This window comes from Ascaphus truei, chromosome 7, assembly GCF_040206685.1.
Source record: "Ascaphus truei isolate aAscTru1 chromosome 7, aAscTru1.hap1, whole genome shotgun sequence".
Lineage (NCBI taxonomy): Eukaryota > Metazoa > Chordata > Amphibia > Anura > Ascaphidae > Ascaphus > Ascaphus truei.
Window position 1 is genome coordinate 14480597 of NC_134489.1, and position 14027 is coordinate 14494623.

The following is a 14027-nucleotide window of genomic DNA, read 5'->3' on the forward strand; positions in this document are numbered from 1 at the left end:
CCAGACAGCAGGAGGTTGCAGTAATCAAGACGGGAGAGAATGAGGGTGTCATGGGAGAGGGGGTTTTGCCCAGTATTAAAGGATTTACACCCCATTTGGCCACCCCCTGCTCTCACTTGGGAAGCAAGGGGTTAACTGGACTGCGGTCCAGTAATGTGTTTTTACCCTGCTTCAGTACCCAAATGTGTATTCCCCTGTAAATATGTATTGTTCCCATTCCAGTGTCTGCAGCAACACATACACTGGGGTTGATGCGGGAGGGAAGGGGTTAATAGTTAAGGAGTGATTATAGCCCTTTGTTCACTTTTCCCGCCTTTGCAGGCTCCATTTTGCAGTTTCTCCATAGGTCGCCGTTGGGGCTCAATACAACCCTATGGAGATTCTGGCGATTTGGGCCCATTTCCGTAGAAGACCTGCAGGTGGCGCCCGAGAGGAGGAGCGGCGGTTCCCCATTGTAAGTCAATGGAGCCATTCATTTCAATGGGGATTCCTCGATGCCGACCTCCAGGAACGGGTTGGCAGCCATCCAAACCGCAGACCGCAGAAGCGGATACAATATCTGAAAGAGAGCTTTGATCACACTGAGTTCAAGTTCAAACACAATTAGCGTGGGAAACTTAGGTTCTAGGGCACCCTGAAATAAAATTATTTTTGCCCCTAGACCCTAGGAACTCCCACACACGACCACCACCGGGTCCGAGAATGAGGGACCCCCATAAAGGGTCGAGCGCGCCACGAGGGTCGCGCCATTGACTCCAATGGGAGCGGAGATACCATTGAATCCTATGGCGGCGCCGGACCATGCATTTACTATGGCGGCACCGGCCATATTAATTCCAATGGGGGAAAAGCCGCGTGGCGTTAAACCGACTTGACTTCAATGGCTCCATTGAAAGCCTATAGCCCATTGACTTCAACGGCGGAGTTGCTCCATTGAAAGCCTATAGCGGCAGAGCCATTGATTTCAATGGGAGAGTGAAAAGCAGAGATTTCTTTTAGCTAGAAGTGAAGAATCCTGCATTAAAGTTAATAGGGGAATTAAACTTGTTTTTTGTATCTCCGGTTCTGGGGGTTGTGCAAGGCTGAAACTTAGCCACTTTGGCAAAGGTTTTCCAGCATGAGGACCTGGCAAATTTCAGCCCGCTCAGACCCACAGAACGGATTATTTTAATATGGGAAGATATTAAAGATTGTATTGTATTTTGGGTCTGGTAGAAAAAGCCAGAGCCCATATGGTATGTTAATGCTCAGGGGGGGAGACAAGTGGTCTACAATAAACCCCTGATCAAAGGCGTCCCCATCCTGCTTGTGTATGCTAGCACAAAAGAAAGCAGGACGTGGGTACTTGACGATAAGTGTTGTGTTTCACACCCTGGGACAAAGGGTTTCCTGGCCTAAACAGACATTCAGACGCCAGACTTGTGGGAGGGGGGCTAGGGAAATAAGCCCCTGATTAGAATAATATCCACCCAGTGGGCAGGTATTACGGTGCCTCCCAGGTGAGGTGGAAAGGAGGGATTGGGTGCAGATAATGGTTCTCCAATGACTTGCACTCAATGCCATATAAACGAGTGTAAGCTCTATACTCAGGGTCTTTCCTGTCTTTTCGTGATGTCTTCTTCTGAACCTGTATTGCTAAATGAAGTGCCAATCCTGTATCCTGATGGCTTCATTGTTCAACACTTAAGTAAGTGCTAATTCTTGTCTGTTATTTGTATATCTTGTGTGTTCACCTTCTTTAAGGAATAAACTATATTTCTTATATCTAAGTCGTGTTCAATTCAACCCAGATATATTTTGGTGTGTTTTATAAACCTATTACTAGCTACCGTGACAGAGGGCCTGAGTCAGAGTTTTAGCAGACGAGTAACAGAGGAAAGGGCATATCTTTGTGATATTGCGGAGGAAAAAGTGACAAGTTTTAGAAACATGTTGAATGTGAGAGAAGAATGTGAGAGAGGAATAGAGTGTGACCCCTAAGCAGCGTGCTTTGGCTACTGTGTGAATGATCGGATTTCCAACAGTAATGTGGAAGCAGGTAGTAAGGCCAGGTTTGGGAGGAAGTATAAGGAGCTCTGTTTTTGCCATGTTAAGATTCAGTCGGCGGGTGGCCATCCAAGATGATATTCCAGAGAGATATTCAGAAACTTTGGTCTGTATAGCAGGTGTAAGGTAAGGGGTTGAAAGGTAAATTTGTGTGTCGTCAGCATAGAGGGGATATTTAAACCCAAAAGATGTGATTAGGTCACCTAGAGAGAGTGTGTAAAGAGAAAAGAGAAGGGGTCCCAGGACAGGGCCCTGGGGTACCCCCACAGAGAGATCGATAGAGTCCATCCGTTGCTTCATCTCTGATACCCAGGACAACTGGACAGATCTTTTACCCTGGGCCGAGTTCTCTCATAATCTTCACAACGAGTCAACCCACGACTCGCTGTTCTTTACCTACTTGGGCTTTCATCCCTCAGCTCTTCTTACAGCAGGACCCTGGTCCAGGGTATCAGCATCAGATAACCGGATTCTGCATCTCCATGAGCCCTGGGCTAAGATTCAGGAAAATCTCCGTAAGGCAGTCTCTTTGCAGAAAAAACAGGCTGACCGACATCGTCGTGAGACTCCTACATACAACCCGGAAGAAATTGTATGGTTGTCCACAAAACAGGAGGGTAATGCTGCACTCCCACAAGGAGAACAAAATCAAATAAATACCGGTGCGCCTGGTTCAGGAATCTCTGGGTGGTACTCCAATATCTTACAGGAAGGAAAAAACCTGGGAACTGCGGATTTCTGCTCAGAAAATTTATTGTGAGCCAATGATATGACGTTTGCATTTGAGAAAAGCCCATGAGGCCAAAACGTCAAATCATTGGCTCACAATACATTTTCTGAGCAGAAATCCGCAGTGACCAGGTTTTTTCCTTCCTGATCGTTGTCCACAAAAACATCCGTTTGAAGGTTCCCATAGCTAAATTGGTGCCGAGGTACATTGGCCCTTTTACAATTATCGAGAAAGTAAATCCAGTGGCCTACAGGCTACGGTTGCCAGCTTCTAAGAAGATTCCATCTGTGTTCCATACGTCACTGCTCAAACCCATCATACAGGACCCTCAGTCTCCTGCTTCTGTCTCCCTGCCAGAACCCCGCTTGGTTGAGGGACAACAGGAGTTCGAAGTACAAACCATCTTGGACTCCAGGTCAACCGTGGCAAAATCCAGAACCTGGTTCATTGGAGGGGCTTCGGCCTCGAAGAGCGTTCTTGAGTCCCTAAGGACCAACTTCACACCCGTAGGCTTGTTCGGGCCTTTCTCAAAGGTTTCCCTCCAAACCATCCCTTGTATGTCCAGAGGTTGCCCCTGAAGGGGGGCGGAGGTACTGTGAGGATTGGACTTCGGCCCTGCCTCCGTGACGCGACCATTGACGAGTCGGGTGACGCACGCCGTGCAACCAGGCTGGGGACACCGCACGCACACCAAACTTAAGCCCTACCCCCGTGATGCACCCCATGACATGATGGGTGCCGCACTACAAGCTAAGAGACACCGCACGGACCATGCTCAGGCTCCTCCCCCATGATGTCATGAGTGATGCGAACCGCACGCAAGCTACGCGCAGGCGCCACGTTGCAATGGGTACACGAGGGGTTTATTCCATCTCCAATTATTCTTACATGCACACATCCCGGCCCCTAACTATCTGTGGACTAAATATGTCTAAGGGGCGGGTTTCATTCTTTTCCCTGCATCTGTCTGCTATCCTACCATTGGCTGCCTGTTCCTTAAATGCTCAGCCAGCCATGCTGCAAACTGGCTGAGCATAAACTTCGATTTGTGTAACTAGTGTTTGCCTCAAACATCCTGCTGCCCTGCTATTGCCTTGTCTGACCTTGTCTTGCTTTTCTTGCTCCTGTTTGACCTTGGCTTGTACCTATACCTCCGCCTTCTCTGACCCCTTGACTTGGCTTGCATTTGGACTTCTATCTTCTATATTCCTGGACCTTGGCACCGCCCAACGACTATCCAATCTCTCCAACCCTTGACCACGGCAAGTACCATGACCATCCTGTCTTCTCCTACCCTGACCTGGCTATGCAACCTTCACTCTGCACTCCAGACTTGGTTGATCGGTTGCAGGTCGGTGGTTACATCCCCACCTCAACCTCACGGTCCTGTTTGTGGTGAGCACACATTACAGTCCCTCATTCATGTCCCTTGCCAAAAGAACTCAAACGTTCCCATGAACTACTGAAAAACCCATCCGAATATTTTGTAAATCCCCGGCTTAGCCCTCCCCACAAAAAGGAATTCATCAATGTAGTGCAGCACATTAGCCACTCTTGTGACATCATGCATTGCCCAAAAAAGCTAGATATCAAGCAGTCTACTGTAAGACATAGAGTCAGCTATGTAGCCTCCAATTGGGCTGATCCAACTTTGCTACTGTATAATATTATATATTATAAACCTATATACACTATTCACGGTAAGTTCCCTCCCCTGTGATTCCTCCCAGGATCTAACCTTCTACAACCCTCTCCCTACTATATATATCCTGCGATTTTATCACTGTCATTAGGCAGAAGTGACCGAGGTTATGATTCTGCCTTGTCACCCAGCATCATGTGATGGGGAAAGGGGTGTTACTCTGTGTTGGCCCACACAGTTAACCCCTTAAGGCCATAGCATTTCCAAAGGGGGGTTACAGTAAGATAAACCCTAAAAGATTTTTCAAGTACCTTAATAAAATAAGGATTTGAAATGAGAATATATGACCTTTTCAGTGTGAAATGGGCAGACAAATTATTGGCAATAAGGTAAAGGTGGATGTATTAAATAAATTATTTGCCTCTCTGTTTACCAAGGAGGAGTTAATTTAAAAAATATTGGCACAGGAGGAAGCCACAATCTATAAACGAACAATTGGTTAACTTTGGGAGGAGTGCATAGATGGCTTGGTAAAATGAAAATAAATAAAGCACCCTGCCCCGATAGCATACACCCAAGGGTTTTTAAGGAGCAAAGTTGAGTAATAGCCAAACCATTAAATGTAATATTCAAGGATTCCATTTCCACAGGATCAGTACCACAAGATTGGAGTAAAGCAGACCTGGTGCCTATATTTATAAAGGGAGCTAGATCACAATCAGGGAATTACAGACCTGTATGCCTGAAATTAATAGTGGGGAAGCTACTTGAAGATTTAGTATGGGACAATATTCAGGAATACTTAATAGAAAACATAATTATTAGTAATAATCGACATGGATTTAGGAAGGATAGGTTGGGACAAACTAACCTTTTTCATTTCTTTGGGTAGGTAAGTAGGAATTTATACCAGTCCACCTAGAGAACAAGTGGCACAAGCTCTATTAAAGCATGTGAGACCACATACAATGGGGCCTAGTCAGTCTGCCCCTTCTCTGTAAGAGATGATTGTTGCATTATGCATTTTTTTGCAAATGTCAAAGTGATGCTTTTCTTTATATGCTTGCACTGTGTGTGTGAACAAATGTTAACTTCACTCTTTCTGTGTATTTGTATTTATTCTAAGAAATAGTTGTAATGTAATTGTACACATATCCTTCAGTAAGTAAACAATATATAACATATCATGGTAACTCTTACAAACATATCCTACATTCAATTTAATCAATCGATAACATTATACAGTTTATAACATTAACTAAAGGTCCCTTTATCAGATGTATCTGTTCATGTGATTCTAACTGTTATATTATTCATAATATATATCTTGGTCTGACACATAACTATTTCAATGGAAAGTTCTAAGGGCCATATCGAAAGAATATATAGGGTACCACTTTACACTTGCCTTTGTGATTATACGTAATTCACAGAAATAACGTTGGGATAATCATGGTCTGTCTGTGATTATTGGTTACGTTTGGTGTGACCTTTTTATCGTAATATTATTTTCCTGTGCTAACATTAACGGAGTTTAGCGGATCTGCGATGTTAGGCTAATGGTTTATTAACATCTGATTTACATATGAGTAAGCCTAACGTCCGTCAAAATGTATTGATACACTATTTGAGTGGTTGACTCTAGATTTTTGTTATGTTATTCTCTTTAGTGGATAGGTGTTAGGATCATTGTACTGTAATTATAATTTAGGTTAATGTGATGATAATTAGCCTAACAGAGCTTTGTAGATCTAGCCCTTAATTGATAACCTATAATGTGGGGTTGTGTGTGATTTCTCCTCTAGGGAACTGTTTTCATACCGTTTCTGACATCGGTGCATTATGATGAAAGAGAGTTCAAGAACCCTGAACAATTCGACCCGTGCAATTTCTTGGATGAAAATGGGCAGTTTAAGAAGAATGAAGCACTGATGGCATTCTCAGCGGGTGAGGCCACATACACCCCAGAGGTGGCTGCATGAAAGTATCATTTTAAAACACTTTGGAACTGGAAGGCGAAGTTTATAAATACTGTTTGGGATTCAGGATTCCATTAAAGTAGTTGCTACATGAAAGTATACAGTATTTTGAAATCACTTTTGAATAGGAAGGCTCTGTATAAATACAAAATGTGATTCAGGATTTCCAGAGGTGGAAACGTAAATGTGTTTGAGTTAATCAGTAAAATGTTTTGGAATTTGAACTAAAGGGGTCAATGATGCAGCCTGTATTATGAATGTTTGATTAATCATTTCTTTGTTTGCCTGAGAGAGTGAACCTGTTCCTCCCTCTCAAGGCTGCATTTAAGATTTGAACTGTGTAATCTAGTTCGCAATATGACACTTTAGTGCAATATTCCGTAACCGTTTCCTCAAAGGAATTCTAATTAGAACCAGACCAGACCAGATCGTATGGTTTACCAATGATATACCAAACCCACACGTGCATTTATCTTGTATGGTCGGGCTGTGCTGGGTCATTCTGAAAACTTGGAAACCCTGCTATGCGAAGATTGCTATTTAAAAATATCTGTGAAAGCTGAGAACTGCCATACCCTGTGGATTCTCTGGTCAAAATAATTAAGTACTGCAGAATACTGAGTATACCTACATTTATATTTTTATATCCAGTGTGCCGATACTTTTTTATTCACACATCTAGAGTAGCACTACTTTTTTTATTTACACGTTCAGAGTACTGTACAACTATTTTTATATTTTCTTGCTCCCTTTTACCATTGAATAATCAATGAATTCCACAAACAAACATGTATACATTTGGATGTTACATAGTTATTTAGTAGATGAGGTTGAAAAAAGACACAGTACGTCCATCAAATCCAACCTATGCTAAATATATAGACGACAGATACTTTATTCTATATTTGTATTGGTAATCAGAATACTCCCTCGATCAACATCCTTACCATATTTACTTATTAGGTATATCCCTATATACCTTTTCTTTCTAAAAATATGTCCAAACTATTTTTGAACAAATCTATTGTACAGCTGTGGCCGCCTTTATCCTAATGCGGCCGGATCCGCGGCGCTCTGATAACCGTGGCCATATGCGGTATATTTTCTTTTTTTCCGTAGCGCATTTCGGTATTTTAGCGCTCGGATTTTTAGCGCTGTCTGCGTATACTGCAATACCATCTAAAAACAAAGATGGGCTTTCGCGAGCTGTTGTCTTAAAAGTCTAATAAGTCTAATGCATGTCTAATGCATGAATAATGCATTATGTCTGTGTGTCCGCACGCAGTATTTGTAAAATGGAGGATTTATAGTATACAGTATTACAAAAATATAGCGTTGCGTCTTCTTCGAATATAAAATTATCATATTTCTATACAGTACTGTATGTACTGTATTACAGTATTTTGTAATCAGTACTTCTACTTTTACTTGTTTTCATACTCTTTTTATATTATGCGTGTACCGTACAGTACTGTATGTCTCATTTGAACATTGTTGAAACACATAGGCGTGTTACAGTATCACATTTAGGCGCATAAAGCGCTCTCCCTCTCGCCCAGGCACACACACAGCTAAAGTACTATTTCAACTTCTTATCTACAGTTCAGTACACCTCTCCCAGCCAGATGGCTTTCAGGCTTCAATCATCCCAAAACTGTCATCACAGTCCTGCGTGTATAACGTACAGAGCCTGGTGTCACATTTCAGCGCCTGCATGTAAGCCTCTTTGGGAAGGGACCTAGTTGATGATTAATGCACATGCGTATATAACTTCGCAATCATGTGGAAGTTCAAGTCTGGAAAAAAAAATATTCATTGGTGCACTGTAGGGGTGGCTGTCAATGATTATGATTCGCAATAAAGTGAATAAATATTTATTTTATTTTATCAGGAACCAAAAAATACAAATATAAAAATAATCAGGAATAATACATAATGCAGTCTTTATTAAGTTCTTTTGGCAGCTTGAAATTGGATAACCATTTGGAAAACATTTGGGGAAACATGAGTAATGCACATTTATAAGAATATTATTTAATACTACAGTATATACAGTACTGTAATGTACTGTATAATATATATACTATATACTGTATAGTAATATTATTTTTTCCGTCTTTATCTTTTCCTCATTCTGTTTGCAGTACAGTAGTTCATTGAGAGAGGAGAGGTTTTGTGTAAATCATTACTGCTGTTTACTGCACCGACACACTTTATTCGAGCAAATACCCAGTATGTACCTGGCAGATACCTGGAATGCGCCGCTCCTCACCTCTGACAAGCCCCGTTGCGTTTGCCTTCCCAGCCTGGGTTCATGCCTGGCTGACGGGCGGCTGATCTGTTAAATGATAATGATTAGGATTTAATAGGCTGCAATGCTTCGCGTGTCTACCAGATGGCATAAATTCATGAATTGTAATGCAGTATATATATATACTGTGCAGTATTGCAGCCAGCGGGAATAAAATGCTTCAATCCCTGCCTGGAAAATAACCCAATGCACTCGGGCAGAAAACAGTCACAAACCTCAATACACCCGGGTATACCCGAATTCGTGGGACTAGCCGAGCTCGAATAAAGTGTGTCGCCAGTGTATATACTGTACATTTGACTGTACAAGCAGATTTGACTGTACACAACACCCCCACCTCCCCCTAGGCCACCATTTTTCCTGAAATGACAAGGAAACCAAAAATTAGTGCAGTTACTGTACTGTACTGTATTATGGCATTGTGTGATGTGTAGAACTACTGTAGGTGGCTGGTGCAGCTTTCTCTGGAAAGAAAAAATGGAGCAGTTTGTAGGCAGTTACTGTACTGTAGTACTGTCAAACTAGTCTACTGTATACTGTAACTACTGTATACTCTGACTACTGTTAAAATCTATGTACTTTACTGTAACCTGATGGCTGGTGTGGTGCTGCTCTCTCTGTAAAGAAAAAACTAACTACTGTACTGTATACTCTTACTATCTGGAAAGAAAAAATCTGTGCCATACTTACCTGTATCATACTGTACTTACAATACTACAGCACAGTACTACTTTCCTGATGCTTGCCCATTACGCACGATGACAATGGGCAACACAGTGGCAATATGGTCTATATATTTATTGCAGCGTTCCACAGTGAGTACATTGTTTCAAAAACTCATTATGCCTTTCAACAACTCGTCCTTTTTGGAGGGTTTCGCCACTTTCCGGATATGGTCCTTCAGCTGATGCCAGACCATTTCGATCAGATTGAAGTCTGGCGATCTGTCATTAGAAAGAAAGGACAATTGGTTTAAGAGCTAAAAACAGTGGGGAACAAAAATGGGACACGGTCTACTGCACTTACTCCGCTGGCGTCTTCACCCAGTTGATGCCGCGCTTAAGGATATGCGCCGTTGACGCGGTGTGCTTGGGATCGTTGTCCTGGTAGAAGCGGTGACCATTGGGGAACTCGCGTGTGATGTATTGCACAATGTTGTCTTGGAAGAAAGCTTTATTCATGATTCCTATAGCAAGAAAAGAAAAGTGCTCAAAAAACTGCAAAATAGTACAGTACAGTACATACGGTAAGGCAACACTAGTCAAGTACAGTGCATTAGGCGACATTATATTTGATAAATTTTACCTTCAAAGATGACAATGCATCCCGGTCCATGCCTAGAGATGGCACCCCACACATGCAGCTTCACAGGGTGTTTTGGCCGCGGCTTCATAGATATGCAGCCTTTTTTGTGGAACGCAAAACTTGCAAATCTCTCCAGCGACACAGTAGACTCATCAGTGAAGATGCAATCCTGGAAAGTCTCCCCGCTGTCGATCCATGCCTGGGCCTGGAGCACTCTTTTGATTTTGTTTGCGTCCCGTATCATGGGGTACGCTCTGTAATGACAAGGAATAAAAAATTTTAGCGGCACAGTGCAGTACAGTACAGTTTGCTAAACAACACTTTTACCTCCTGTACTGTCCAGTACTAACCTCACACGTCCATATTTCCATCCAATGCTACGTCTCATCTTCTTTATGCTGCTCTTGGATACAGTCAGATTGTGCTTTTCCTGCAGAGTGTTTTTAACCCTTAATGCACTCCTCTCATCATTCTCCTCACTTATTTTGTCCACCAGAAGAGTTGTCTCCCTACAATGTAAAGAAAATATATTGTTTTATTAATATGTTGTAATATACAGTAAATATAAATATACAAAAAATGTACTGCACCGACACACTTTATTCGAGCAAATACCCGGTATGTACCTGGCAGATACCTGGAATGCGCCGCTCCTCACCTCTGACAAGCCCCGTTGCATTTGCCTTCCCAGCCTGGGTTCATGCCTGGCTGATGGGCGGCTGATCTGTTAAATGATAATGATTAGGATTTAATAGGCTGCAATGCTTCGCGTGTCTACCAGATGGCATAAATTCATGAATTGTAATGCAGTATATATATATATACTGTGCAGTATTGCAGCCAGAGGGAATAAAATGCTTCAATCCCTGCCTTGAAAATAACTCAATACACTCGGGCAGAAAACAGTCACAAACCTCAATACACCCGGGTATACCCGAATTCGTGGGACTAGCCAAGCTCGAATAAAGTGTGTCGCCAGTGTATACTGCTGTACTATAAATATAAATAGACAAAATATATATACTGTTGTACTATAAATATAAATATACAAAATAAATATACTGTTGTAATATAAATATAAATATACATCCTATATATACCGTTGTAAGATAAATAGAAATATACAAAAAATGTATACTGCTGTACTATAAATATAAATAGACAAAATATATATACTGTTGTGCTATAAATATAAGTATACAAAATAAATATACTGTTGTAATATAAATATAAATATACATCCTATATATACCGTTGTAAGATAAATAGAAATATACAAAAAATTTATACTGCTATACTATAAATATAAATAGACAAAATATATATATTGTTGTACTATAAATATAAATATACAAAATAAATATACTGTTATAATATAAATATAAATATGAAAACAAAGAAAAACCTGGCGCCAAAAGTTCATTGGATAATCCTGTACTCCTCAGGGGATCAGCACACTTGCTTGACAGGCCATGTAGGGGAAAAAATACAAACAGACACAGATCATAGTGCAACACTGTAGGGTTAAAACAGGTCTACACTAATACACACACTGCACATATAACATAGAGACTCCTATTGACTATAAAAACTATTTATTAAATAAAAAGAACTATGCCATAAAATGGTATGGACAAATGAGAACACCGCTGGTCATCCAGATGGGAAAAATCAGAGCCCTACTTAAAAGCAGCAAGGCAAATACAGGCAATGCAACAAAGAGTCCTCTGGGTGCTGCTGATGTCTTTGCAGAGATGTGATTCCTGCTGCACCGCGACTCTCGTGCTGAGTCTCCCTCCAGGGGTTAACAGGAACAGTGGCAGTGTCGGAGGCCCGCTTGTGGGGCTCACAGCTCTACTCCATGTGAGGCTGCTCTCCTCACTTCCTCCTCCGGTTACACAGGCTGTCTCAGAGTGCCCGTGCCCTTAAAGGGACAGTACAAGCGTCCTGTATGCCAAGAACTGACGGCTGCAATGGGGCTCAAATGTGACCAAGTGTCCCAAAAAGTCCAATACCAAGCTCAAAGTGACTGTGTCACCTGCCCTACGCATTTCGTGGATGTTACTCCACTTCCTCAGGGGCTACAAAGACTGACACTGAATGACATATACATATACACTAACCAATTAAAAATTAATTGCCCAATTAGGCTGTATAGCCTGCATGTCATTAATATCAAATCACTACGTCTCTAACAACATAATATACATACAATACATTAAACAACATTAAAAACATTCAGATATCAACTGATAACCGTATATCCCAAAATTGAGGCCAGATGTAATATCATGATAGGCATTGATATATACCAAAATGCCAAATTGTGGCCAAAGGATAAACAAACCTGCTTAAGCCACTTAATATGCTGCTGCTGGTACAGAGTCAAATGGATAAGGTGTCATCCATTAAGTAATGGTTGCACTTAACTTAATGTTTGTTTGAACCATCTCATCTACCTAAAAAGGAGCCCAGTTCAAAATCAATATTGAGCCCATATGGGGATAAAGTCTTAAGTTCATAGATCCAAAAGGCCTCCCTCCTATTGATGTGTTGAATGTTATTACAACCTCTCCAATTGGGTGTACACAATTCAATAGGTTGACAGATAAGGCCCTTTGGATTTTTGCCATGATGTACCAAAAAGTGGTGGGACACACTGTGTGATGTTAAACCCTTTTTGATGTTGTAGATATGTTCATATATACGTCTTTGAAACGTACGACCAGTGCGACCCACATATTGCAGACCACAAGGACACTGCAACATATAAATGACAAACTCCGACTTACATGAAATATGTGACATGATTTTGTAGTTTATGGCGGTGACATTAGATTTGAATTCTGTGCTATAACAGCTGTACTTATAGGCTATACATTTACTGCATGGTTTAAACCCATTTTTAACCTGATTGATGTTCATTTTTATTTCACCTTGGTTTAAAGGGTAACTAGGTGCCAGTTTGTTCCTAAAGTTACCAGCTTTCTTAAAAACAATAGATGGCTGTGGTGTTAGTATCTGTGACAAAGTTGCATCCTGCAACAATGTAGGCCAATGTTTGGCAAAAATATTCCTTATTTTGGGGGCCATAGCATTATATTGTGTTATAAAGGAAATATTATTTTTCCCTTGGCTGTCCCCTTTGTCCTTATATTCCAGGAGTTTGTTCCTGTCCATATATTGAACTAAAGAGATAGTATTCTCTAGTTCGTCTATGGGATAATTCTGATCTAGAAACTTATTTTTGAGTTCATCCGCCTGCTCTACAAAAGATTCCAACCTGGAGCAGTTGCGCCTAAATCGGATGAATTGTCCTTTCGGAATATTCCTAATCCATTGCGGATTGTGATGGCTGTTGGCCATAACATAATTGTTGGCCTGTACAGGCTTAAAAATGTTTGTGTATGAATGTGGTCATCAACAATACTAATATTTAAATCCAAAAAGTTAATGGTGGTTTTATCATATTGGCATATTAGTTTCAAATTTCTGTTATTGTCATTAAGGTACAAAATGAATTGATCTAATAGATCCAGTTCCCCATCCCAAATAAAAATAACGTCATCTATGTAGCGCCGCCATAGCACGAGCAATTAATTTTTAATTGGTTAGGGTATATGTATATGTCATTCAGTGTCAGTCTTTGTAGCCCCTGAGGAAGTGGAGTAACATCCACGAAACGCGTAGGGCAGGTGACACAGTCACTTTGAGTTTGGTATTGGACTTTTTGGGACACTTGGTCACATTTGAGCCCCATTGCAGCCGTCAGTTCTTGGCATACAGGACGCTTGTACTGTCCCTTTAAGGGCACGGGCACTCTCTGAGACAGCCTGTGTAACCGGAGGAGGAAGTGAGGAGAGCAGCCTCACGTGGAGTAGAGCTGTGAGCCCCATGAGCGGGCCTCTGACACTGCCACTGTTCCTGTTAACCCCTGGAGGTAGAGTCAGCATGAGAGTCGCGGTGCAGCAGGAATCACATCTCTGCAAAGACATCAGCAGCACCCAGAGGACT

At 41.5% G+C, this 14027-nt stretch overlaps 1 protein-coding gene across 5 annotated transcripts in view; it reads left to right on the forward strand.

Moving 5' to 3' along the window:
* Positions 1 to 14027, forward strand: part of LOC142498725 (cytochrome P450 2F2-like) — a 70499-nt gene that overhangs the window by 39262 nt on the left and 17210 nt on the right. For all 5 annotated transcript variants that reach the window (XM_075607049.1, XM_075607054.1, XM_075607050.1 and 2 more), the window contains exon 9: positions 6224 to 6365. In XM_075607049.1, the coding sequence (XP_075463164.1) occupies positions 6224 to 6365 (142 nt within the window). The remainder of the gene's footprint in view (positions 1 to 6223; positions 6366 to 14027) is intronic.